The 27,067-nt window shown below is 42.3% G+C and overlaps 1 protein-coding gene across 2 annotated transcripts in view; it reads left to right on the forward strand.

The window, feature by feature from the left end:
* The window catches only part of SPIRE1 (spire type actin nucleation factor 1), a 188,405-nt gene that overhangs the window by 155,599 nt on the left and 5,739 nt on the right, over positions 1–27,067 (forward strand). For both annotated transcript variants that reach the window (XM_025365010.1, XM_025365012.1), the window contains 7 exons: positions 3,777–3,949; positions 13,474–13,564; positions 14,949–15,091; positions 23,632–23,769; positions 25,022–25,092; positions 25,644–25,671; positions 25,765–25,898. In XM_025365010.1, the coding sequence (XP_025220795.1) occupies positions 3,777–3,949; positions 13,474–13,564; positions 14,949–15,091; positions 23,632–23,769; positions 25,022–25,092; positions 25,644–25,671; positions 25,765–25,898 (778 nt within the window). The remainder of the gene's footprint in view (positions 1–3,776; positions 3,950–13,473; positions 13,565–14,948; positions 15,092–23,631; positions 23,770–25,021; positions 25,093–25,643; positions 25,672–25,764; positions 25,899–27,067) is intronic.

A 27,067-nucleotide genomic window follows, 5' to 3' on the forward strand; every position in this document is an offset into this window, starting at 1 on the left:
TTAGAAATATTAATTATTAGTGAAAATCTTTATTCAGCATCACTTATGGTAAGTATAACTTGTTTTTCCTATACAGATATTAAGTATTTAATCTATATGTCAGTCACATTTCCTCACACTAAATAAGGCAGTAGACACATATTTAATATCATGGGTATGCATTTTAGGTTCTAAACCTAAGGTATGTGATTTCTAAAGCCATATCTAAATATTTCACCTCTTAAATATTTTGCTTACATATAAATATCACCAGTTATTTTTTAAGAAATGCCATCTTATGTATAAGAAATACAAAGCCTATCCAAGTGTTTTGCTTTTCTCATGTGATACATTAAAGTAAAAATGGTAATTTATTCATTTAAACAGAAAAATATAAGTAATCAAACTTCTTAAAAATACATTTTCTGGGCACAGTGGCTCACGTCTGTAATCCCAGCACTTTGGGAGGGTAAGGTGGGAGGTTTGCTTAAGCCCAGGAGTTTAAAATAAGACCAGCCTGGGCAATATGGCAAAACCCTGTCTCTACACACACAAAAAAAAAAATACTAAAAAATTAGCTAGGCGTGGTGGCGCACACCTGTAGTCCCAGCTACTTGGGAGGCTGAGGTGGGAGGATCGCCTGAGCCCAAGAGGTCAAGGCTGCAGTGAGCCATGATTGCACCACTGTACTCCAACCTGGGCAACAGAATGAGACCATGTCTAAAAAAAAAAAAAGTTCAATTAAGTCTTTTGCAGATCTGTGTTGTGAGATAAAATCATTCAGTGTTTAGATCATCTTGAAACCTGGCTGTTACATAACCCATTTTTTATTTATTCAGTTTTTCTCAAAGCTTTGAATTTAATACAGATGTTTTCTTTCACTACTGTCAGTCAATTAGCTAAAATGACAGTTATCAATCTCATAGCACAGGGTTCAGGCAATTAGAGAGCTGTTGGACAATTTCTCAAATCCCCTGCATTGAGAATGGACTGAACTCAGGGCAGCCACTGTCATTTGACAGCATTCCCTAAACTTCAGTTCATATACCACCTTTATAATTTTCTGCCAGCCTTGAGTGTCACCAGTACTATTAAAATTTTTAATGCGCCATAAACAACTTTAAACATGTCTTAAGCAATAAAATTATGGATCTTAAAATACAGTATGTTTTTCTGTAGCAAAAAAATAGAGTATTTTTTTTTTCCAGCACATTAAAATAAATATGGGCTGGGTGCGGTGGCTCACGCCTGTAATCGCAGCACTTTGGGAGGCTGAGGCGGGAGGATCACGAGGTCAGGAGATTGAGACCATCCTGGCCAACATGGTGAAATCCTGACTCTACTAAAAATACAAAACAGTTAGCTGGGCGTGGTGGCACGTGCCTGTAGTCCCAGCTACTTGGGAGGCCGAGGCAGGAGAATCGCCTGAACCCAGGAGGCGGAAGTTACAGTGAGCCGAGATCGCGCCACTGCACTCCAGCCTGGTGACAGAGTAAGACTGTCTCAAATAAATAAGTAAATAAATAAATAACTGCCAAAACTATTTGAGTGTTCCTCTGTGCAATGGTATGCATGCAGTGCTATTCTTAGGGAAACTCTGACTTTGTTGATTGGAAATGTGGGGCCAGCGTGGAAAGCTGGTTGTGTTTCTCTTATTATAACTCCAGTTGTAATAATTAGAAAGTGACCTGCTGCCAGGTCAACGGTGGGAGCCTCTGTGAGTACGTGGCTAGGAAAGGTAGAAGGTGTGTGCGTTTGAAATACTTGTGCTTTCTCTTAGAAAATTCCTACAAAATGTCAACAATTCTATTTCTCATTATATCTCCTTTTAGAATATTCCTATAAAATGTCAACAATTCTATTTCTCTTATCTCCTTATTGAAATATTTATTTTAAGATTTTTACATTTATAATTTGTATAAAACCTTGCTGCTTTTTTCCTTTTGTCCCTTTCAGCACTCCCCACCACCATCACCAATTCTTTATTTGTTCTAGCTATGTAATGCCTGGGAAGGTAACAATAAAATAAACACATGTGTTGTCAAGTTCTCGATTAAAAATTTTATGTAAAAATTAATAGACAGCTGTTCTTCCTTCTTTCCTTTCCGCCTCCCTTCTCTTTCCCTTTTTTCTTTTTCTTTTCCTTCCATTATTTCTAGCTTGTTCAAATCCTTCAAAAATAAGCAGAAATCATAAATATTAAATAGGATATATATCATTTGTAGTAAGAAATAATTTACATGGTTCTTATAAATAATGTCAGGGAAAGCTGCACTAGAACACACTTGTATACCACATGTGTCCTGGAGCTCTACCTCTCATCCTTAAGGTGTGTAAATATTACTTGCTTGGGGGGAAATATCCTACTATAAACAGCACATTCTTGGAGCGGGGGGTTGTTCTTTTTTTGAGACACAGTCTCGCTTTGATTCTCCTGCCTCAGCCTCTTGAGTAGCTGGGATTACAGGTGTCCACCACCACTCCCAGCTGATTTTTGTATTTTTAGTGGAGATGGGCTTTCACCATGTTGGTCAGGCTGGTCTCAAACTCCTGACCTCAATTGATCCCCCTGCCTCAGCCTCCCAAAGTGCTGGGATTACAAGTGTGAGCCACCACGCTGGGCCACATTCTTGTGTTTACAGTAACCTCGTTTACAGTGCTTTCCCCTCTAAAAGAGCATCAGTCAGTCTTTTTCACTTTAGTACTTAACATGCCCTTTGCCCCATTTACGGCAGCCTCACAGACTGTCCGCATGCAAAGAGCAGTTGAGTGTGCTGGTCTATAAATTGCATCATGCAGTAACTGCTCTTTTTCACTTCTAAATACACTGATTTAATAGTTACTAAATTTAGCCCATTTTTAACTCTTCATTTGAAATACTGAAGAAAAGTAGTTCCATTTGCCTTCAAGGATTCCAGGCTATGGTACCAAAAAGCAGGCCATCAGAGTCAGTACTGACAAAGACTCACAGATCAGCTGTGGCATGACACCATGGTGCCACTCTGGCCGAATCCATCTGAGCCTTAGTTTATTTATTCACCAATAGAGATCAAAATCAGTAGGAATAATTGCTAACATTTATTGTTCACTGCCTGTACTAGGCACAGAATTTTATATGCAATTATTAACCTGTTTAATGCTCACAATAAGCCCGCCTCTGTTAGTATCCTCATTTTACAGACGAAAGGAGAGCAGATAGCAGTAGAGACCCAAACCATACCCATCACACCACACTGTAGACTGCTTCATTGTCTGTCATTTGTCGTATTGCCTTCTCATCCAAATTTGAGCTCTTAGTAATATAAATCAGACACATCAGAGGAAATGTATCCCAGACTTTTTGTGTTCACATTAAATATGTTTATATGAATATAGATTATTAGCCATTTTTATTCTTAAACCAAAACATTTTCAGATCTTACAGCCATGTGTCTGGTAAGGCTTTGTGTGTGTCCTTTCTTCATCCATATATCACTAGATCCTTAGAGGCTGTGAAGTAAACTAGCTTCTCTCAGCCCCAGTTTCTTCATCTGGAAAATAAACAGGTTGGAGTCAGTTATCAGTTTTCACTCTAAATTCTCATCTACACGTATGAATATGTAATTATTCATTTTAAAGTTTCCTTTAATTGAATTTGACAGTCAATATCCAACCAGAAAAAGTTTTCTATACATAGGCAAGGTGTTACTGAGTCAAGCCTCTGTGTTTTTGTGTGAAATGCTGTGTTACCTGGTATGCTTTCAACACAGATAACCTGTCTTGGCTCAAGAAAAGGTAAGCTTTTGCTTTTTTACCAGATGTAACTACCCCTGAATCTACAAAGAATCTTATGGAGTCATCTATGGTGAATGGAGGTTTGACATCACAAACAAAAGAAAACGGGTTAAGTACTGCACAGCAGGTGCCTGCACAGCGGAAGAAGCTCCTCAAAGCCCCAACTCTGGCCGAACTGGACAGCTCTGAGTCTGAGGTAAGGCCCCAGTTCACACAGCTTGACTCCAAGATGAGGGTGCTTAATGCTCTCTGACCCAGTTTACTGATTATCTGGCTTCACTTGTTGCTTAATCTCTTCCCATTTTTCAACCAATAAAGCTAGGATTAAAATTAATTTGATTTGCAGGAAATTAAATAGTAGATTACTTTCTGTTATTAGTAAAGACCAATACAGTGGCTGTAATTTATAGAATACTAACATTTTTGTTGGGCATGTTGGCTCACATCTATAATCCCAGCACTTTGGGAGGCCAAGGCAGGAGTATCACTGAGCCCAGGAGTTTGAGACCAGCCTGGGCAACATAGCAAGACCCTGTCTCTATAAAAAATTTTAAAATTAGCCATGTGCAGTAGCGCATACCTCTGGTCCCAGCTAGTTGGGAGGCTAAGGCAGGAGGATTCTCTGAGCCCGGGAGTTCGAGTCTGAGGTGAGCTGTGATTGCGCCACTGCATTCCAACCTGGGCAACAGAGTGAGACTCTGTCTCAAAAAACAAAAAAAGAGAAAGAAAAATATATATATATATACACACACACACATATATACAGTCTTAAATTATAAGTGGGGTTAAAACAAGTCAACAGTTTTGCAACTTACATTACCTTAATATCTTCCCGTTTGTTTGGGGAACAAAAAAATAAAGTTAAGAAAAACATTTTGCATAGATTCTTCTCCCTCTAAAATCCACACACTCATACTTAGGACTGTTCTTTTTGTGATCATAATACCAACAGATAAAACTCCAAAAAAGAAAATTCTAATAGTATTCTCCAGATTTCATCTTCCACCTACTGCCCTTTGTGGAGGGGGAAAGATCTCATATCCTTCCTGATGTCAACATCCACCTATATGCTAATGCTTCCCACACCCATCTCAAGCCCCCATCTGCAATATCAGTATTGTATACATCATTGCTTGCTGGGTTTCCACTGCCCCTTCCTCAAAATCAACTTAGGTAAAATGACATTCTCTTCTTCCCTCCCTTCTCCCTCACCCACTTGCCAAATCACACACACCCTAGCTACATATGCATGCACACGCACACACACATACACACCCTAGCTACACATGTACACACAAACACACCCTAGCTACACACTCACATACATACGCATCCTAGCTTCACACCCACAGCCTAGCTACGCACGCACATGCACACACACACACCCTAGCTTCATACACACCTCCCCTAGCTGCACATGCATGCATGCACGCACACACACACCCTAGCTACGCACACCCCCCAGCTTCACACAAACCCTAGCTACACACATGCACATACACACACCTGCGTGCATGCACACACACCCCCAGTTTCTCATCTTCTGCTTGCTGTCCTAGTTGCTGGCTCCACCCAAGGTAGAATCTGAGGAATTATTCTTTAATTATCCTCTCATTGATCTCCACCCCATTCTAAGCAATACCAATAATAATTTTGCTACTAAAGGTTTTTCAAATATTAATAATAAGAAATATTTGTATTACCAATGTCAGTTGGTCTCTCTCTCTCACTGTCTCTTCAGTCTATCTGACTTTTCTTCTTGGCTCCCCAAATTCCATCTTGCACTCACTGCTCTTTGTAACTCCTGCTTAAAACCTTCGGAAGGCTCCCTGGCGCGTACAGAATAAAATTTGCATCCCCTGATCACACGCCTGCAGACACCTATGGCCTAATGTCACACCTTCCCTGCCTCTGGTTTATGCCTCAGCCACGCGCAGCCGTTGACTCTTCCTGCACAGCCCATCGGTGCTCAGCGTGGTGCTTAGCCGTGTCTGCGATCTCCCCTCATGTCCTTGTCAGAGTCAGCACGGCCTCGCTTTGTCTTAGGAAGTCTCCCGGATACCGCTAGCCTGCCAGGACCCCTTCTTTGTGATTCTGTCATAACCCATTCATCCCTCTGTTTCGCTGGAACACTTAACACCCTGTCATGTAATTATTCACTTATTTCTCTGTCCCACCAGAGTACATGTTCCCTCAGAGGAGGAACCATGATAAATTTACTTTATATCTCCAGTTTCTAACACCCAGTAGACACTCAAATATTTAGATAAATTCATACTAACCTGTAAGAACAGCAATTTACATTTTAAAAGCATCTAGCTCAGATATGTAGACAGAGCTCCAGTTCGGGAGCCACTCCCTCCCACACGTGGCTATTTAAATTTAAGTTATATTAAAATTAAATAAATGAAGAACTCAGTTTCTCAGTCATAGCACTCAAAGGCCCGGGAACCTCTGTGACCATGGCTACACAGATCACAGTCCCTTCACAGAGAGTTTGGTTGGGTGGCACCAATCTGCAGCTGCCAGGAACCACCTTCCTGCACCCCACAGGCCTACTTGTAACTCCTTTTCTAGTCCTCTTCCATCACCTCATGAGGCAAGACCACACAGCAAGGCATGATCAGATAAATCTGCAGCCTCTGTAACCTTCTTTGTGGTCTTCTTTTTGAAGATAAAGTGGTAATGCCCCAAATCCACATCTTGAGATGATTTGCTGGGCACGCTATTCTTAATCAAAGAGAGGCCATTTTCATCAGTTAGATTATGAAGCAAGCAATACATTGCCGAAAAGAGAAATGTGAGATCTGGATTCCAGCTACCTCTGACTTTTGTCACTAGCTACTGGTTTAAACCTGGATGAATCATAGTTCTTAAGTCGTGGTGGTAGAAATCTCAAAGATTTATGGAACAGAGTGAATGATCTTAGACAAGGGTATGGAAATAAGCATATTCCTCCCTTCCTCTTCAATCTAAAATTGATATTTTTAAGTATAAGAAAAGAACAAAGGTATTAAATGTGGGAATGCCTTATGTTCCTTTTTAAATATATATATAATTCCTTTTTGATATATATTATATATATATTTAGAAGTTTTAAAATTCATATATATATATATATATATTTTTTTTTTTTTTTTGAGACAGAGTCTCGTTCTGCCACCCAGTCTGGAGCACAACGGTCCAATCTCTGCTCACTGCAACCTCGACCTCCCAGGTTCAAGCGATTCTCCTGTCTCAGCCTCCTGAGTAACTGGGATTATAGGTGTCTGCCACCATGCCCAACTAATTTTTTAATGTTTTTATTAGAGATGGAGTTTCACCATGTTGGCCAGGCTGGTCTCAAACTCCTGACCTCAAGTGATCCACCTGCCGCAGCCTCCCAAAGTGCTGGGATTACAGGCATGAGCCACCACACCCAGCCAAAAACTTCTAAATGATATTCAAATGTTAACATTTAGAAAACACAGATAAACCGAAGTCTTTATTTTTAATCAACTGTTTCAAGTTTGGGGTTTGTATTAATCAAAGTTTTAATAAACTTTCTATTGATGAGACAGTAGTTCTCTTTAACAGTGGTAGATGAATTGTGTTTATTCTAAAACACTGTTAACATTAGCTGATTTCAGATCATCAGCTGGTTAAAGCCAGCTCAGAAGAAGGTCTATTTTAAAGCCATTTAATGAACTGACATTTATATAGACATGAATGAACACCTGGAAACTCAAACTGTGTTTCCTTACAGTGTGAATTAGTAAAGAACAGTTCTCCATGTCGCACCTGCCCTGGGCCCGCTCAGGGTGTATGGACTGGGTGCTGGAATGGACACTTGGCCTTGTCAGCCACCAGTGTATTCTCCCTCTGATGAGAGGAGCTGATTCTGTGATCTCTAGGTCTCTTCCAGTTCCAGAACTTGGTAGCTCCAGAAGCGTGAAACTGGAAAAGATGTTGAGGAATTCTATCTATTCCTAAACCAAGATTTACTTACCTCTGGTCATATTTGCTGTCTTACAAATGGCCAGAAATACAGAGACTGTTAAATACATCCCATATCACATTACAGGTTTTTTTTCGTTCACATCTCATAGTAATTTTTTGTTCTCTACTTTTTAGTGCATTTTGAAACTCTTCTCCTATTCTTTTCACCAACTTCTTTTTTTTTTCCAGTACCACTCCTTTTTTTCCAGTCAAATATTTATTGAATGCCTTCAGTAAGTACTAAAAGTAGAGACAGAAATATGATGCTCTTTGCCCTCCTGTTGTTTATAATTTAAATAGAATATAAAAAACATACCTGAGAATCATTCCAAGTGCTGAGTGAGCACAGTGTCTTCCAGACACTGTCTTAGGCTGTGTACAGTGTGACTGGACACTACAGAAGTCCAGAGGCTGCGGAGGTCAGTTCAGTCAGTGAGTAAACACCACAGGGGCTGAAAAGGCTGGAGAAGCCACATGGAAGAGTAGTAGGACTTAGGTTTTAGAATGAGTATAAAAGACGGCAGAGGGCTTTCCATTTTGTTGTGGGATGTGAACCGGGCTGTGCCACAGCATGTTGATGTATTTCTCCCGTGCCTTCCCAAGAGCAGAGATGCAGTCTTACTCAAACCTCTGCTCCTTACTGCATGTCTGGCATCTGGTGACTCTGCTGACTTGTCTAGTGAATTCCTGGCTGACGCTGCACCATGAGCAAAGAGCAAGTGAAGACTCAGGGCTGTAGAAGACAGTAGAGAACAAATAAAGGGCAGTCTCAAAAAAGGTTGACTTTATTCTTTTTTTCTTGCCTCTCAGTTGTGTCAGCTGTTTCCCCATTTTCCCTCTCCTCAAATTTAATGACTGGCTTCCAAACATGGTTTTTTGGGGTTTTTTTTGAGATGGAGCCTCACTCCATTGCCAAGGCTGGAATGCAGTAGAGTGACCTCAGCTCACTGCAACCTCCGCCTCCTGGGTTCAAGCAATTGTCCTGCTTCAGCCTCCCGAATAGCTGGGATTACAGGGGCCCACCACCACACTCAGCTAATTTTTGTATTATTAGTAGAGACAGGATTTCACCATGTTGGCCAGACTGGTCTCGAACTTCTGACCTCAAGTGATCTGCCCACCTCGGCCTCCCAAAGTGCTGGGATTACAAGCGTGAGCCTCCGCACCTGGGCCCAAACATGTTTTTAAGTGCCAAAACTTTTTCTTCACACCAGACTTACACAGAAGTACAGTGTCAATCAGCTAGAAATGGAGATGGAGACCAGAGCCTTCCCACCCACCACCTCCCATCCTTCTTATCCTTCAGGGCCTCCTGAAGGCCTCATAGAGCAATGTGAAATTTCTTTTCCAAGAGAGAGTGGCCCACTACTGAGTTAGTACTCAGCTGGTACTGAACTCACCAGTGGAGTCCACCTGCCTCTGCTGACCCTTGTATGAGCCTCTTTGCCCACCCTCTATAATGAAATCCACAAAACAATTGAAGGAGATACCAGAATTTCCCCGTGAGGAGGAAGCAGTGACACTTCCAACTGCAAACTGAACACTTTATTCACCCCGATATAGGAAATGCTGTCATGTGTATGTAAATTTCACCTGTTAACTTATCAGGACTCATTCTAGCAACGTTTGTTTGTTTGTTTGTTTTACATTTTAATAAATGCTTTCTAGCCACCAAAATACCTACTATATGGTAAACTCTGTATATATGTGATCTTATTTAATCTCCCTTTCCATAGAGACTCCATATTCTTTTAAGAGGTGCCTTCCACCATTCCAGGATATGACTTGTGCTCCCTTGCAGAGTTTTCATTTGATGACATTGTCCACCAGAAATTTCTTACCACCCATTGCTGTCTTTGGGGTTTAACTTAAATGTAGGTCCAAATTATCACACAGAACAGTCTACTGTTTAAGTAACCATGATTTAGTTCTGAATTGCTTTGTAATCAGCTAATATATTATTGTAGATCAAATACTCATGAAATTAGAATGATGCTAATTATTTACATTATCAATTACAAACTCAACTGTTTTATATAAAAAGAAAAAGCTCCTTAATTATTTTAAGAACAAAGACACAGACTTGCTTTTTAATTAACAAAATATGAGCAATTTCCATTTGATTGACTGTCCTTTTCCAACATGATGCCCAGTAGCTGTGTGGTGTTCCACAGGAATAACCCGCTGTGTTACTTACTCAGTCCTCTAGTTGACGCCCAGTAGCTGTGTGGTGTTCCACAGGAATAACCTGCTGTATGTTATTTACTCAGTCCTCTAGTTTTTAACATGTAGGCTGTTTCCAGTTTTCTACCATTATAAAGAGCAACACTATTGTGAACATTGTGTTTTCGCTTTCATTTTCCAGTTTTCTACCATTATAAAGAGCAACACTGTTGTGAACATTATGTTTTCGCTTTCATTTTCAAGTTTTCTACCATTATTAAGAGCAATACTATGTAAACATTGTTACTTTTTTGCTTTCATTTATGTCTCGATTTTTTTTTTTTTTTTGGGCCAGAACTGAATTTTCTGAGTGAAAGAATGCACATTTGTGTAGCTTTTGATACATATTGCTAAGTGCCTTAAAGAAAGCTGTAAGAGCCAGGTAGGTGGCTCACAGCTGTAATCCCAGCACTCTGGGAGGCCAAGCCAGTCAGATAGCTTGAGATCAGGAGTTTGAGACCAGCCTGAGCAACATAGCAAGACCCTCATCTCTACAAAAAAAAATTGGCTGAGCGTGGTGGCTCACACTTATAATCCTAGTACTTTGGGAGGCTGAGGTGAGTGGATCACTTGAGTTCAGGAGTTTGAAACCAGCCTGGCCAACATGGCAAAACCCCATCTCTACTAAAAATACAAAAAATAGCCAGGCTTTGTGGTGCATGCCTGTAATCCCAGCTACTCGGGAGGCTGAGGCAGGAGAATTGCTTGAACCTGGGAGGTGGATGTTGCAGTGAGCCGAGATCACACCACTGCACTGCAGCGTGAGTGACGGAGTGAGACTTCATTTGGTGCACACCTGTAGTCCCAGCTACTGGAAGGCTGAGGCAGGAGGATCACTTGAGCCCAGGAGTTCAAGGCTGTGATGAGCTATAATCATTGCCACTGCACTCCAGCCTGGATGACAGAGCAAGTTCCTTGGAAAAAAAAAAAAAAAAGACCAACCACAGTGGCTCACACCTGTAATCCCAGCACTTTGGGAGGCTGAGGCAGGCGGATCACTTGAGCCCAGGAGTTCAGGACCAGCCTGGGCGACATGGCAAAACCTGTTTTTACTAAAAATACAAGAACTTAGTCTGGCATGGTAACACATCCCTGTAATCGCAGCTAGTTGCAAGGCTGAGGTGGGAGGATCACCTAAGCCCAGGAGGTCAAGGCTGCAGTGAGCTGTGATTGTACCACTGCACTCCAGCCTGGGTGGTGGAGTAAGACCCTGTCTCAGGAAAAAAAAACACTGGGCATGGTGTCGCTATAATGGTTATTTTGTATTGAGCTAACACTGTGTTAGACTTTCATTGTTGTTGGGGTTTTTGTTGTTTGTGTGTTAGAGACAGGGGTCTTGAACTCCCAGTCTCAAGCATTCCTCTTGCCTCGGCCTCCCAAAGTGCTGGGATTACAGGCATGAGCCACCATGCCCAGCCTATGTTAGACTTTAGATATAAATCAGTTTGTCTTCACAAAGACCATAGATAGCAGCTATGATCCTTGTATAAAAGATAAGAAAACTGGCCGTGCGTGATGACTCACACCCAAAATCCCAGCACTTTGGGAGGCCAAGGCAGGTATATCACTTGAGGTCAGGAGTTCAAGACCAGCCTAGCCGACATGGCAAAACCCCATCTCTATTAAAAAGACAAAAATTAGCCCAGTGTGGTGGTGTACACCTGTAATTCCAGCTACTCAGGAGGCTGAGGCATGGGAATAACTTGAACTCCAGAGGCGGAGGTTGCAATGAGCCAAGATTATGTCATTGCACTCCAGCAGGGGTGACAGAGCAAGACTCTGTCTCCAGAAAAAAAAAAGATCATGCCTGTAATCCCAGCACTTTGGGAGGCCGAGGTGGGTGGATCACGAGGTCAGGAGTTCAAGACCAGTCTGACCAACATGGTGAAATGCCATCTCTACCAAAAAAAAATACAAAAATTAGCCAGGCGTGATGGCACTCACCTGTAATCCCAGTTACTCAGGAGGCTGAGGCAGGAGAATCGCTTGAACCCAGGAGGCGGAGGTTGCAGTGAACTGAGATCGCGCTACTGTACTCCAGCCTGGGCGACAGAGCGAGACCCCGTCTCAAAAAAAAAAAAAAAAAAAAATATATATATATATATATATAGACACTAAGTAGAAATTACAAGTAAATGTTTATCTCACATGGTATTTAGTAAATATTTCAGAAATAAATATTATACTTCATTTGTGTTTAGTCTAAAACAAGTCAGGATCTCTTCTCTCTGGTAATAGGAATTTTACTTTTATTTGGCACAATGTAGACATTTTTCTTTTTCTTTTTCTTTTCTTTTTCTGGGACAGAGTCTTGCTCTGTCACCCAGGCTGGAGTGTAGTGGCGCGATCTCAGCTCACTACAACCTCTGCCTCCCCAGGTCAAGCGATTCTCCTGCCTCAGCCTCCCAGGTAGCTGGTACTACAGGCACACGCCACCACGCCCAGCTCATTTTTGTATTTTTAGTAGAGATGACGTTTCACCATGCTGGCCAGGCTGATCTCAAACTCCTGACCTTGTGATCTGCCCGTCTCGGCCTCCCGAAGTGCTGGGATTACAGGTGCGAGCCACCATACCTGGCCCACAATGTCGACATTTTTCTAGACTCATATGACATTTCATGAGATGTTTATTTTTTTCATCCATTCATTCAACAAACACTCATTACTTACTAAGTGATGGGTTTGGTACCGGACATACATCAGTGAACAAGACAGACCCAGCATCTGCTCCTATGGGGCTCGCAATGTATTACTTTTATAAATGTATTAAATGTTTCCCTAATAATATTAACCACTGTTTTATTATGTGCCAGGTAATGTGGTAAGCATTTTGAATGCATTACCTCATTTAATCTTTCCAATAACCCTATGGAAAAAGTGATATTAAATACCCTCTTTCACAATGATGAAACTAAGATAAGAAACATGCTCCGGCCAGGTGCACCGGCTCACACCTGTTACCCCAGCACTTTGAGAGGCTGAGGTGGGGGGATCGCTTGAGCTCAAGACCAGCTGGGCAACATAGGAAGACCCCATCCCTACAAAAAATTTAAAAATTAGCTGGGTGTGGAAGTGCACACCTGTGATCCTGGATACTGGAGTCTGAGGTGGGAGGATCACTTGGGCCCAGAAGGTGGGAGCTGCAGTGAGCCAAGATCACACCACTGCCCTGCACCAGAGCAACCGAGTGAGACCCCGCCTCCAAAACACAGAAGGAAGCATGCTCAGTGTCACATCACTCTGATCAGGGCAGAGCAGAGCAACAGAGTGAGACCCCGTCTCCAAAACACAGAAGGAAGCATGCTCAGTGTCACATCACTCTGATCAGGGCAGAGCCAAGGCACAAACCCAGACCTGTCTTGTTTTAAAACCCCTTCTAGTTTGTCTTCTGCTTGCCTTGAACCTTTAACGTAATTTGGTGCCTCATGTTAAAATAACTGTTTAATAAGAAAATGTTATTAAGTAGCATGAGAGCACAAATGTCTAAGAAATCAATTTCTCCGCCTGTATTTTGCTCAGGAAGAAACCCTGCACAAGTCGACCAGCAGCAGCAGCGTGTCTCCCTCTTTCCCTGAAGAGCCAGTCCTGGAGGCCGTGTCCACAAGGAAGAGTGAGTAAGAACTATAGTTGAATATCTTATTACAAAACACACTTGACCTGGAGCAAAGATCCCAGAGTGCCCTGTGATCATCTGGGGTAGAAAGAACTAACCCAGGCATTTCACTGATCGGGAGATGAAATACTTATTTTCCAAGTGTGGCATCACACCAGACCTCGGGGACTTACGACAGAGCAGGCACATTTGTGTTTATGAACAGTAGTCATGGGAAATAGTATAAATCAGTTGTGTGTGTAGTGTTCTGTTATGTTTTGTTTTAGATAGATTACCTCCTTGGCTAAATTTAAACCGGAAGCCGAAAACAACCATATTTATTATCACTCCACCTACCACCCACACACACCCATCTCCAAAAACCTGTGTAGATAGTGAAAACACCTTTGTAACTCTTTAGGAGATAGATTCTGAACACAGATATCTAAAGTTAAGGGATTTCTAAAGGCTTTTAATAATCCTTTTCATTTATAAGAACATTATGAAGTATTATATATTGGCTTGATTTCTCATACATAAAAATTCTTTAAGTAGTGTTTTTATTATTGACACAGATTATATCAAAAACAGTGGGTGCTGACTAGTTATCCACAATTGGTATTTGGCCAGACCCATTAAATATTGTAAGGACCCAACTGAATCACATAATGGATTTCTGTATCTTTTCTTGACTGTGGAAATTATATCTGTGTTTTCCTTTAGTGGTTTCTCTTGGTGGGACAGTCTAAATAGATGGATCATATGTAACTTTGTGTTGACTCTCACTCTTCACACCCACTACATTGAAGCAGCTCTACTTTGTAGACAGAGTAGGAAGAAGCACTAAATAAAACTCTGGCACCATAATTTATTTCTAATGTTTCTCCTTATGTTTTCAAAATGTGAATCCAGAACCATTCAGACACTAAAGCATTCTCCTTTTAAACACCATCTTAAAATATTACTAGACAGAGAAGGGCAATGGTACAGTATTAACATCAAAGCTGAAGCTTCCTTTTTCTGTTTAAATACGGTTTAATTTAAACCTAAGGACAAAATGTCTTGGTAAACATGTAGAAAGAAGGGTTTTCCTTGTTTTATCTTTAAAGAGGAGAATGTAAAAAAAGGGTACACTTGAGAATTTTGGTATGATTTGGGAATCTTTCTGGCCACACCTAATATTTTTCCTTTTTTCTTGCTATTTCTGTAGCAAGTTTACTTTGCAAAGATTCTTCTGTAACAGCCCTCAGAGTCTGCTCCTAAGGATTACCATTACCATCTTAAAATATCTATCCAATGAAATAAATAACTCATCTTTGAATACAGTGTTTGTCACAAATGTCAAAGGGCTTTGTGTTAGAAAATTCACATTAAGTTTTATTTCATTTGGTTAAATCTTTAGAGCCTCCCAAATTCCTACCCATATCATCAACACCCCAGCCAGAGAGACGGCAGCCGCCCCAGAGACGACATTCCATTGAAAAGGAAACGCCTACTAACGTGAGGCAGTTCCTGCCGCCTTCCAGGCAGAGTTCCCGCTCTCTTGTAAGTACAGGAAAGACTTCGTAGTAACTTAGGGATCAGCTAGAAGACCTAGAAGAATCCTTAGCTTTCTTACGAAGATGATGAGAAAAAAACTTGCAAAAGTTAGAATGAACTTTGAATAATTTAATAGCTAAAGAAAACAAAACAGCCAGGCATGGTGGCTCACGCCTATAATCCTAACACTTTGGGAGGCCAAGGTGGCAGGATTGCTTGACTCCAGGAGCTCGAGACCAGCCGAAGCAACATTGTGAGATCCCGTCTCTGCAAAAAAAATAATAATTTGTGGTAGTGCACACCTGTGGTCCCAGCTGCCTGAGAGGATGAGGTGAGAGGATCACTTGTGCCCCGGAGGTTAAGGCTGTAGTGAGCTATGATCGCACCACTGCACTCTAGCCTGGGCAACAGAGTGACACCTTCTCCAAACTCTATCCATAACTTAAATGAAACTTGACCAGTGTTTGTTCATTTTGAGCTCTTTTTTTTTTTTTTCCAGAAAATTTATCACTGGTTTAAAATATGGATTATTATTAGAGAAATGCTTTCTTTTAAAGGCTATTAATCCATTTAAAAATTGTTAAAACTTGACTCAAAAAACTGTTACAAAGTGACTATAGTAGATGATCTCGTTGAGGCAGAAGTATAAAGCGAGGGAGAATTTTGATCCCTTAATAACTACTGTACATTGTTTTCTAGTATGTTTTGTGATATTTGGGGCCAGTGGTGTTATTTTGGTTGAACTGGCTAACAGTTTTTGCTGTTTTCCAGACACTTGCAGGCTCTTCTAGTGGGTGCTTATTTCTCAGCACGGTGGGCAGCACACAAGGGTCTGCCAGGAGGAATTAAGAGATCTCCCGGCCAGTGGAGGTCTCCAGAGACTCTTCTGTAGCCCCACTTGGCTTCTGAAGTATTTGTAGGCAAGATGCACAGCTGTAATTAATATTCTACCCACAGTCAAATATCTAATGTGTTTTCAAATATTAATGAATGAAAAATAATAGAATATATTGAATACATAAGTCCATTTTTTTAAGGCTGTGACGAATTATTAGAGTTTCAATGAAAATAGTAACAGATGGGAAATAATGTGGTTATTGTGAAGACAAGGATTTTGAACAGAGCTTAGAAGGTGAATATTTGGTCATTCATCTCTATTCCAAAACAGTACAGTTAAAGAACTAATGATTTTATGGCCATTCCTGATAGGATTCTTCTAGCTCCGGAATAATCACTAAAACAAGCTATTTGATTAAATATAGCCTTGTCAGTGATTTACCAACAGGAAAACAGAAAGATTCAAACTAAAAAAATCTAAAGACTTGTTTTCATGTGAATAAGTTGTTGCTTTTACCAAAATATACAGCTATTATCACAACTTTAAAATACGTAAGAGGGGCCAGGCGCAGTGGCTCACACCTGTAATCACAGCTCTTTGGGAGGCCGAGGGAGGAGAATCGCCTGAGGCCAGAAGTTTGAGACCAGCCTGGGCAACTTAAGAAACCCCTGTCTCTAAAAATTTTTAATTAAAAACTTAGTTAGATGTGGTGGCACATGCCCGTAATCCCAGCTACTCAGGATGCTGCAGGGGGAGGATCCCTTGAGCCTAGGAGTTTGATGCCACAGTGAACTAAGAATGTGCCACTCCACTCCAGCGTAGGTGACAGATATGTGTCTATGTGTGTATATTTTTGTGTGTGTGTAGATACATGCGTATACACACACACACACACACACACACACATATATATAGGTAAGAGGGAACTTGTGGTTTTTTTTTTCATAAGTCTAATCGTTAGGGTATTCTCTTCTTCACTCAGCTTTTCCTAGAAGTCAGTCTGTCATTCAGCTGGTAACTGGCCTTTATGTGATCATACAATGTCATTATTGAGGTTAGACTTAAAGTTTAAAATTATCAATGTAAAGGAACTATCAGATAGCTATAAAGTAGTTTCAGCTTATAACAGAAGTTATGCTAAGACCTTCAGCTGACACCAAAGGCCAATGAACGTGTCTGTTTACTGCTAAAGCAGAGCTCTTAGTGTGTGCTCGGTCAGGCTGTGCACTGTTTTTTTGTGGAGCAGGAAGGAGAGCACGATAAACTAGCTTGCAATCGCTGAGGAAAGTCTCAGCGAGCAGGCAGTGGGAGAGCCCCTCTGGTCAGCACTCAACAGTGGTCAGATTGAGGGCAGGGAGCAGAGTCCACGCAGGCCTCCGAGCACCAGCGGAGACAAAACGAAATGATCTTTCTTGCTAATAGCTTATCTTGGGAAATCCATAAAATCATACCTTGTAGTAACGCCCTGTAGCTTGGTAAGTATTGTTTTTATAAGTGTAATTAATTTTAAAATGTAGCTGCATTTTAGAAAACAAAGAATCATTTTGTATTTGTAACTCCTTAACTGAAAATGGCAGGAATGTTTTTATTGTTGATAATTTTTTTTTTTTTTTTTTTTTTTTTGGGAGGGATTTTTGTTTTTTTTGCCCAGACTGGGGTGCAATGGCGCGATCTCGGCTCAGCACAACCTCCACCTCCCGGGTTCAAGCCATTCTCCTGCCTCAGCCTCCTGAGTAGTTGGGATTACAGGCATGTGCCACCACACCCAGCTAATTTTGTGTTTTTAGTAGAGACGGGGGTTCTCCATGTTGGTCAGGCTGATCTCTAACTTGTGACCTCAGGTGATCCACCCACCTCGGCCTCCCAAAGTGCTGGGATTACAGGCGTGAGCCACTGCGCCTGGCTGATAATTTTTATTTTTATTGTATCTCCCTCCCTTTTCTTGTGATGTTTAAAATGTATTTTTTTTTTTTTTTCATCATTTGGTCAAATAACTGAGGGTAAGTACCCATCCAAGGCAGGCACAAGTGGCTGCCTGGCACATGTCCCCATGCTTTCTTGGGCACAGTAACGAGTTGCCTCTGTCCTTTGTCACAACAACCCCCATTGAAGAAACTCAGAGTGTTCACAGGACCCTAAATTAGATAAAAATCCTTGCTGTGTGAACGCTGAGATTCTCCAGGAGGGACTTCGTGGTTTCATCACTGATTTATACGTGTGGTTGCAGATGTTGGCACGGACCGTACCATCCTCATGGTGTTTTTTGTTCTGTTTTCCTTTTGTGATCTGTAATCACTATGTGTAGGTCACTTGTGCTCAGCGTTATTTTCTCCTTTTCTTTTCCCCCTGCCATTTTCTTTTTCCTTTATCTGTTGTTCAGGTTCCTAGGATAACCAGTGTATGGCCAAGGACGCCTTTTCGACCACTTTTTTCTACCATACAAACAGCTTCTCTGCTCAGCTCTCATCCTTTTGAAGCAGCCATGTTTGGGGTAGCAGGGGCTATGTATTATCTGTGTGAGAGAGCTTTTACCAGCAGGTGGAAATCCTCAAAGGTTGGCCTCTTTCTGCTGGGTCTGGGATTATTTCATTCTCTGTATCTCTGATGGTGACACCTCAACTGTTGCACTCTCTGAGAATTAACCGCTTAGATAGCACTTTGCTTCCAATCATTGATTCCACTCTTGTGCAGGATGCACCGATCATGCCATGGTCTCAGTTGAGAGGGAAATACCTAGGAAAGGACAACAAACTCAAAATGCAGCATCTGATGAGAGGGACCTGTGGGTATTTGTCTCCTCGGGTGACCTAATCGTATAGCAGAGTCAGTGCTGCCACCTTTCTCCATGTGCAGCAGGCACTCTGAGCCCGTGGGGTGCATTCCTTCTAGGGCCTCCCCCCACCATCAGAAGAGTATTTGCTCACTCATTCCATGGGCAGAGCAGCCTCCTGCCAGGCCAGGTAGCCACGGTGGATTCCGCCCACCCACAGACACCTGCACAACCAGGGCATGGGCTCAGGAAACCTGTGTGCTCCCAGCACCTGTCATGAAGCTGTGTTTTGACAAGCAGGGTGTGCATTACTTCTCTGCAGAGAGAAATTTCAAGTTTCCTTTTTATTGATGTAGCTACTCTAAATAATTCTGCATTATATTACTGTTTTTTGAGGTTTTTTTACACAGAATAATGTATCATTACTTGAACTTTCACATTTCTAAGTGAAATAAAAAGCTCTAGGACCATATTGAAGCCTCTTCTGCCACCAGGCAGCAGGTGCTCAGGGCAGCCTTTGTGCCACAGTAGGCAGGCCCCGGCTCTCCAAAGCCCTGGATTTACTAACCTTGTCCTTGACAGATGACCCCGCAGCTGGTTTCTTTGTTATTCTTTCTTAGTCATCTTGATATGGAAAGGAGACTCAGTGTAAATAAGACATAACACATTCCTTTCTCTGATCTTTGTCATGAAATGCAAGAAAAACCTCTGTCCTTTTTCCCATTTTAGATGTGCCCTTGGGCAGCATGTGGTCAGGTGCCAAGGTGGGTTTTTAACTCCTGTCACTGCTGCCTCTACTGAAGACCTGCTGGTATTTGATTATCAGTTCTCCCCAGACAGAGATATCTCAACACTAAGGCCATATACCACTTAGGCAGAGAAAGGATTCACTTTCAGTTTTGTTTGTTTGTTTGTTTTGGGGTTTTTTTGAGACCAAGTCTCGCTCTGTCGCCCAGGCTGGAGTGCAGTGGCGTGATCTCGGCTCACTGCAAGCTCTGCCTCCTGGATTCACACCATTCTCCTGCCTCGACCTCCCGAGTATCTGGGACTACAGACACCTGCCACTATGCCTGGCTAATTTTTTTTGTATTTTTAGTAGAGACGGGGTTTCACCATGTTAGCCAGGATGGTCTCGATCTCCTGACCTTGTGATCTGCCCACCTCGGCCTTCCAAGGTGCTGGGATTACAGGCGTGAGCCACCGCGCCTGGCCTTCACTTTGAGTTTTATAGTTGATTAAGAAGAGTAAACTTAACAGTTGCTGTTTTTATTTAAATTTGCCTCTCTTTGGTTTATTAAAAACTCAAAAAGCAACCATTATTTTTGGTAATTTTCAAATACTGGTTAATTTATGAAGTTTTTACTAATTATGAACACTGTATAAAAGATGACTACTTGGCTGGGCGCGGTGACTCATCCCTGTAATCCCAGCACTTTGGGAGGCCGAGGCGGGCGGATCATGAGGTCAAGAGATCGAGACCACGGTGAAACCCCATCTCTACTAAAGATAAAAGAATTAGCAGGGCATGGTGGCGGGCGCCTGTAGTCCCAGCTACTCGGGAGGCTGAGGCAGGAGAATGGCGTGAACCCGGGAGGCGGAGCTTGCGGTGAGCCGAGATCACGCCACCGCACTCCAGCCTGGGGGACAGAGTGAGACTCCATCTCGAAAAGAAAGAAAAAAAAATGAGTATTCCCATTTCTCTCTGTGGCACAATAACCAAAATTTTACATTATGCTGCCTAATCTCCGTGCTGCCTAATGACCCTTTTTGAATGGTAAAATATAGCCAGAATAATCATCAAAAAACCTCGACAATTTTAGTGACATGCATAGAAGTGAGTTTAAAGTCTTAGAGCACATTGTTATCTTCGTTAACGCTCTCTAAGATTTAGCTTCCCTTTCCTGCATCTGGGAGTCCCGCTGACACATGGGCAAGCGAGGGAACTAGAATTGTGCTAGTGCGGTTCTTCCCCTGGCCACATCTGGCCACTCACATGGGCCAAGCACTTGCTGTGGGAGCCACAGGCAGTGCCGTGGTGGGGAAGGGCTCCTGCTCTCGCTGGGGCCTTAAGTGCCCCCCACACTCCAGAGTGCTAATAGCTCTGCAAGGTCTGTGGAAGTTTAATTTGGCTTTGGAGATGTCAAATTAATATGTTTGTAAACTGAAAAAAATAAAACTATTTTAGTAACTATTTATCATTTTCTTTTTGTTGCATTAAAGTTTTGTTGTCCTTGGGAAGGCTCCAAGATTAAAACATTAGCATTTGACCAGATGGAAATTATTTCACTAAAGGGTAGTCTGCTTGAAATTTTTTATAAAAGAGCAAGAAAACAAACAAAAATCTACTATTTTTAAATTATATCTCATGATGGCCAGGCGCAGTTGCTCACGCCTGTGATCCCAGCACTTTGGGAGACTGAGGCTGGTGGATCACTTGAGGACAGGAGCTCGAGACCAGCCTGGCCAACATGGCCAGGTATGGTGGTACACACCTGTAATCCCAGCTACTCAGGAGGCTGAGGCACGAGAATCACTTGAACCCGGGAGGCAGAGGTTGCGGTGAGCCAAGATCATGCCACTGTACTCCAGCCTGGGTGACAGAGCGAGACCTTGTCTCCAAACAAAGCAGAAACAATTATATCCCATGAAGTACTGGATTTTCATGTGGGTCAGTGAGTTGAAAGTATGCTTTACTAAGCCCTTTTGTGACTCAAGACTGAAGAGAGGGAGGTGCAAGCTTCCTAGTTGGTTGTGCCGTGCTAGCATATCCCTACAAATGCAAAAAGTCACCATCTGCCTGAAGGGTTTCCAGCCCAGTCATCCATGTTATAAAGTCAGTTAAGTTGGTACCATTCGCTGCCTTCCTAGCACACACAATAACAAATCTGGCTATCTGGTTATTTGCTACATAATAAATCTAGTAGTGTTTACCTGGTTATGTGCTAGATTCCCACATTATTTTGTTGCAGCATAGCCATTTTGTCATATAGTTAGCCATCAGAAGGTATACCCTACTCATACTCATACTCATCACCGATGAATAAAAATAATAGCAAAACTTCTGAAACACATTAAAAGCTGAGAAATGCCATCATTTGGATGTATTCAGCCAACACTACTTACTTAGTGCACAGTTTTAATGGCCTAACCCTCAAAAATTCAGTTTATTGTTCCCACTTAACACTACTCTTTTTCTGAGAGTGGAGCAAAACAGAGTAGGTATCAGGCATGCTGATTTAATTCTGTCATCTCTGAAAGTAGTTCCTGTTGAAAGAGAAAACTGTGATCGTTGATTTTTTAAATGAATATTTTAGGTACCTTAGAGCAAATGATATAATCTTTCTGAATAAACTCACCCCCCTGTTCTCTTATACTAATAAGCTCCTTATCTTAAAAATTCAATTGCAGGATTTTTCTGAAAGCATTTTTAAGCAAATGTAATCTTCCTTAAGTTTGCTTGAACAGAGATGGTTTTGTATTGATTTTTAGTAAGAAGCAGTAGTTCTTCAGACTACTTTTTTAAGCAAAATGCTAATGTTTGACAAGTTTGTAACCTAGATTGAGTTTTGTTTTTCTCTGATTGAAAGACAGAACTGATTGTTAAAACTCCATAAACTGACTGCATTCATGGTCATGTGCTTTCTCACTGGCGTGTTGGATTCCAGACTGCCTGTGAGCGGTGCTGTGTGTGTGTGGGAGTGAATTATAATGTGTTTGTGCTGAGAACATTCAGTTTCAGTGTCACTGCACCACAATGGCCCCTTGCAGCCTGGCAGGGTCCGAATGCACAAGACTGTTCTGTCTTTCTCTGAGATCCACCAATCAAGTGCGGGGCCGGCTGGGGAGCGGATGGGTGTGAGGCTCTTATTCAGTGAGATCAGTTACATCAACATCTTCCGCAGCTGCTTGTAGGGAAACCATTACCACAAGACCGCCAACATAAATATTTATTACGAAATTCTTTTACATTCCTCTAGTCTTTCCAGCGCTGACTCTACATTTAGCAGTTGTTGAAAGTAACAACAAATCTAGAGAACTGTGGTGCAGCCTGCAGAGACTGCCTTTTGGGTATAAACGCTCCGGTAGTTTCATGTTCCAGTTCCGCTCCTACCATTAGGATTTGTAAAGGTGTGCTGATGTAACTGATCACTAAATAATGCTTGTCAGTAAAAATTACTAACCACCTTCTTTTGGCTATTCTGGGTACCACAAACGAGTTTTAAAAACAGGGCCAGGCTGGGCGTGGTGACTCACCCCTGTAACCCCAGCACTTTTGGGAGGCCGAAGTGGGCAGATCACTTGAGCCCAGGAGTTCAAGACCACCCTGGGCAACATGGTGAATCCCCATCTCTGCAGAAAATACAAAAAATTAGCTGGGCATGGTGGCGTGCACCTGTAGTCCCAGATACTTGGGAGGCTGAGGTGGGAGGATCACTTGAGCCCAGGAAGTCAAGACTGCAGTGACCCATGATCGCGCCACTGCCCTCCAGCCTGGGTGACAAAAGAAGGACCAGTGTAGATTTGTTTTTTATCTACTGGTATATAATGTACAACACAACACTAAGTAATGTCTTTTTCATAAGCATAGAAGAAAACTGACCACAAAATTGGTTTAGAATAAAATTTTTTTCAGTATTTCAAGCCCTGCCTAACAGAATAGAGTTACTTGAGTCAAAATACCTGAGGAAATGTGAGGAACTTTCATTTATTGGACATTTCAGTAGATCACTTGGTCCCCGCATGTTTTCTGCCATCTTTAGTCTTCGTGTAATTAGAAATGATGTGGTCCCCAGAGGGAGCCAGCTCTGTCCCAGTGGTCATCGGGAAACCTCTTTTCTTCTCTGCAGCTACTAATCAGGTGTCTGATCTGAAGGGAAATTTTGCACTTCCAGAACAGGGGGTGGGAATCTCTGATCCATGTGCCATTTTGGATTTCAGGAGGAATTCTGCTACCCAGTGGAATGCCTCGCTCTTACTGTGGAAGAAGTGATGCATATTCGCCAGGTCCTGGTGAAGGCAGAGCTGGAAAAATACCAACAGTATAAAGACATCTACACCGCCCTGAAAAAAGGAAAGGTAGTGCTGCTTAAGGTTGATTGATCAGAAGAGTAGAAGAATGGCCAGTCCCATGCATGGTCTCCTGGGAGAGTTATCTGCTAGCCAGGTGGCACAGACTTTGAGGGGATTTGGGACGTGTGATGTTCATATCCTAGTAGACAGTACCTGTGCTGCCTCATTCACAAGAGGGGGCATTTCCGTTTCTCCCTTAGAAATAAAAACTGGAAGGTTTTCAAGCAACCATAACAAATAACAATATGTCTTCATAAAACTATGTGTGTGGCCAGGCACGGTGGCTCACGCCTGTAATCCCAGCACTTTGGGAGGCCGAGGTGGGCAGATCATGAGGTCAAGAGATGAAGACCATCCTGGCCAACATGGTGAAACCCCGTCTCTACTAAAAATACAACAATTAGCTGGGCGTGGTGGTGCATGCCTGTAGTCCCAGCTACTCGGGAGACTGAGGCAGGAGAATCACTTGAACCCAGGAGGTGGAGGTTGCAGTGAGCCAAGACACCACTGCACTCCAGCCTGACGACATAGTGAGACTCCGTCTCAAAAAAAAAAAGCCATGAGAGCATTTAGTCATTATGTTTTTAAATGATCTGTAAAGAAAATGTATCTGAGAAGGCCGGGTGCGGTGGCTCACGCCTGTAATCCTAGCACTTTGGGAGGCCGAGACGGGCGGATCATGAGATCAGGAGATCGAGAGACCATCCTGGCTAACATGGTGAAACCCCATCTCTACTAAAAATACAAAACAACTAGCCGGCCGAGGTGGCGGTGCCTGTAGTCCCAGCTACTCGGGAGGCTGAGGCAGGAGAATGGGAGTGGAGTATGGCTTGGATGGCAGCCGCATCTGTTATCCCAAATAAAACCCGGGAGGCGGAGCTTGCAGTGAGCCGAGATCGCGCCACTGCACTCTAGCCTGGGCAAAACAGCAAGACTCTGTCTCAAAAAAAAAAGAAAGAAAATGTATCTGAGAATCAGAGGAGGGTTTCAGAACCTTCTGCAGATTCCTTCCATGATGAGGAGACACTTAAGAGCTGTGGCCTTTTATTATCTTTTGAAATAGAATTCTAATTAAATACAGAGCCACATTGTCAGCATCACAGAGCCAGCTGTTTTAAACGGCATTTCTGAATTCTCTTCCTCCTCTTGTCTGTTCAGCTTCCCCCATAATAGAGATGTAAATCATATTCAGACATGGATATTAGGAAATTTGCTGTTGGCAATGTTTCTTTTTTCCTCTTAAATTTGTATTTTTTAGCTCTGCTTTTGCTGCCGAACCAGGAGGTTTTCCTTCTTCACTTGGTCTTATACCTGTCAGTTCTGTAAGAGGTAAGGTATTTTGTAACTGATGAAAAGATAAATGTAACAGTCGTAAGAGAAATACCAATTACCTTCCTTATGTCACCGTCTTTCTACACAGGAGTAAAGTTAGAAATGACTCATTCTGCGACGTTACATTGCACTGTCCTTGTAGGTTAGGAATACTGATTTCTTCAAGAGAGTGAGCCAAATGTTTATTTGATATTGAACCTAGAAATGTTTCTCTGTATGTTACTTCTTTTACGTAACTAAGATCATTCTAATAATCTGTCATGTTTGAACAGAAAAAAATAAGATGTGATTATCATATGATCCCTGGATAGACAAATAAGAAAATTCCAAACAGATGTAAGTTGATCCTTTATAGGAGACAGTGTAAGAGTTAAGTTCTGTAGGTTATCTTTTTGGCAATTCGTAGTGTGTCAATGTGTTACTTTCTAATAGAAGGGAGAGTTTTGCAGTTTATTGTAGAAACTTACAACTGTACTGCCTTAAGCTTCTCTAACTCCCAGCTGTATCCCCTGTATCACGCCAAGTAACATTTGTGATTTTGTGTACAGGCCGGTGTGCTCACAGTGTTGCAAAAAGGTAAGCTAAGCTTGGTCCATTTATACTTGTGCTGGTTTTAGTGACCTCCTGTTTAACAGTACTGCTCACTGTCAGTTTTATTTGGGATAACAGATGCGGCTGCCGTCCAAGCCATACTCCACTCTTCCTATCTTTTCATTGGGGCCTTCTGCTCTGCAAAGAGGCGAAAGTATGAGGTCAGAAAAACCCTCCACTACCCATCATCGGCCACTTCGGAGCATTGCCAGGTGAGCAAGGGGCCTGGGTTGTCAAATCATCCTTTGCAAAAGAAGAGTTCTACTCTTGAGGACTGGGGTGGGGTGTTCGGGTTTTGGCTCAAGGGGTTTTGGTTGGTTGGTTGGTTGGTTGGTTGGTTGGTTGGTTTTAATACAGTTTTACACACAAATCTCCAAAACTTCCCCAAAGGTAACTTTTCAAGGAATAATGGCTAGCTACTTGAAAGATACTTTCATCAGAGTTTATGTTTTTTTCTACTTTAGAAAAAACTATTTTACTGTGTCCTATAAGAGTCTTTAAAACTAACCTTGTTTTCAACGGAGTTGGAAATTGGAATGTAATAGTCTTATCCTTCTTTCCTCCTTGTCTAGTTTTGAAAGGAATCTGTTTAAATCCTGTTTACAATGTTCTGCCATAGCTTTGACTGACTTTACTATTATTCTAAAGGCAGAAATAAAGCTTTATGCCAAAAGCTGATAATTTAAAAGAAAAAACATCACCTGAGTATCAGTCCCTTTGCATTTAGTGCAGGGGAAGTTTAGTGTTGGGCCTTAAGAAAGATGGAAGGAGGTAGGCCAGCTCGAGCCTCAAGCTGGCAGGGCCGAGAGGCTGGGCTTTGATGCACCAACCACATGTCATGGCTCTGTGGACAGCAAGGCGAGGAAGCTGTGAGCCCAGCATGAACCTTGTGCCTGAAAGGTCTGCCTCTGTGCTTGGGCTCCCTCCTCTGAGACCTCTGGGTGTGAACTGTCAGTGAACTCAAGGCAGTGCACATAACAGCTGCTGCAGTTTTCCATACTTACTCTGAACCTACTATAGACTACCTGTTTATATCCTGTTTGGTTTAGTTAAAATAGTAAGTAAGGCTGGGCGCGGTGGCTCACTCCTGTAATCCCAGCACTTTGGGAGGCTGAGGCGGGCGGATCACGAGGTCAGGAGATTGAGACCATCCTGGTTAACATGGTGAAACCCCATCTCTACTAAAAATACAAAAAATTAGCCGGGCATGGTGGCGGGCGCCTGTGGTCCCAGCTACTCAGGAGGCTGAGGCAGGAGAATGGCGGGAACCCGGGAGGCGGAGCTTGCAGTGAGCCGAGATGGCGCCGCTCACTCCAGCCTGGGTGACAGAGCGAGACTCCATCTCAAAAAAAAAAAAAAGAAAAAGAAAAAAAGAAAACAC

This window comes from Theropithecus gelada, chromosome 18, assembly GCF_003255815.1.
Source record: "Theropithecus gelada isolate Dixy chromosome 18, Tgel_1.0, whole genome shotgun sequence".
In the NCBI taxonomy this organism is placed as follows: domain Eukaryota; kingdom Metazoa; phylum Chordata; class Mammalia; order Primates; family Cercopithecidae; genus Theropithecus; species Theropithecus gelada.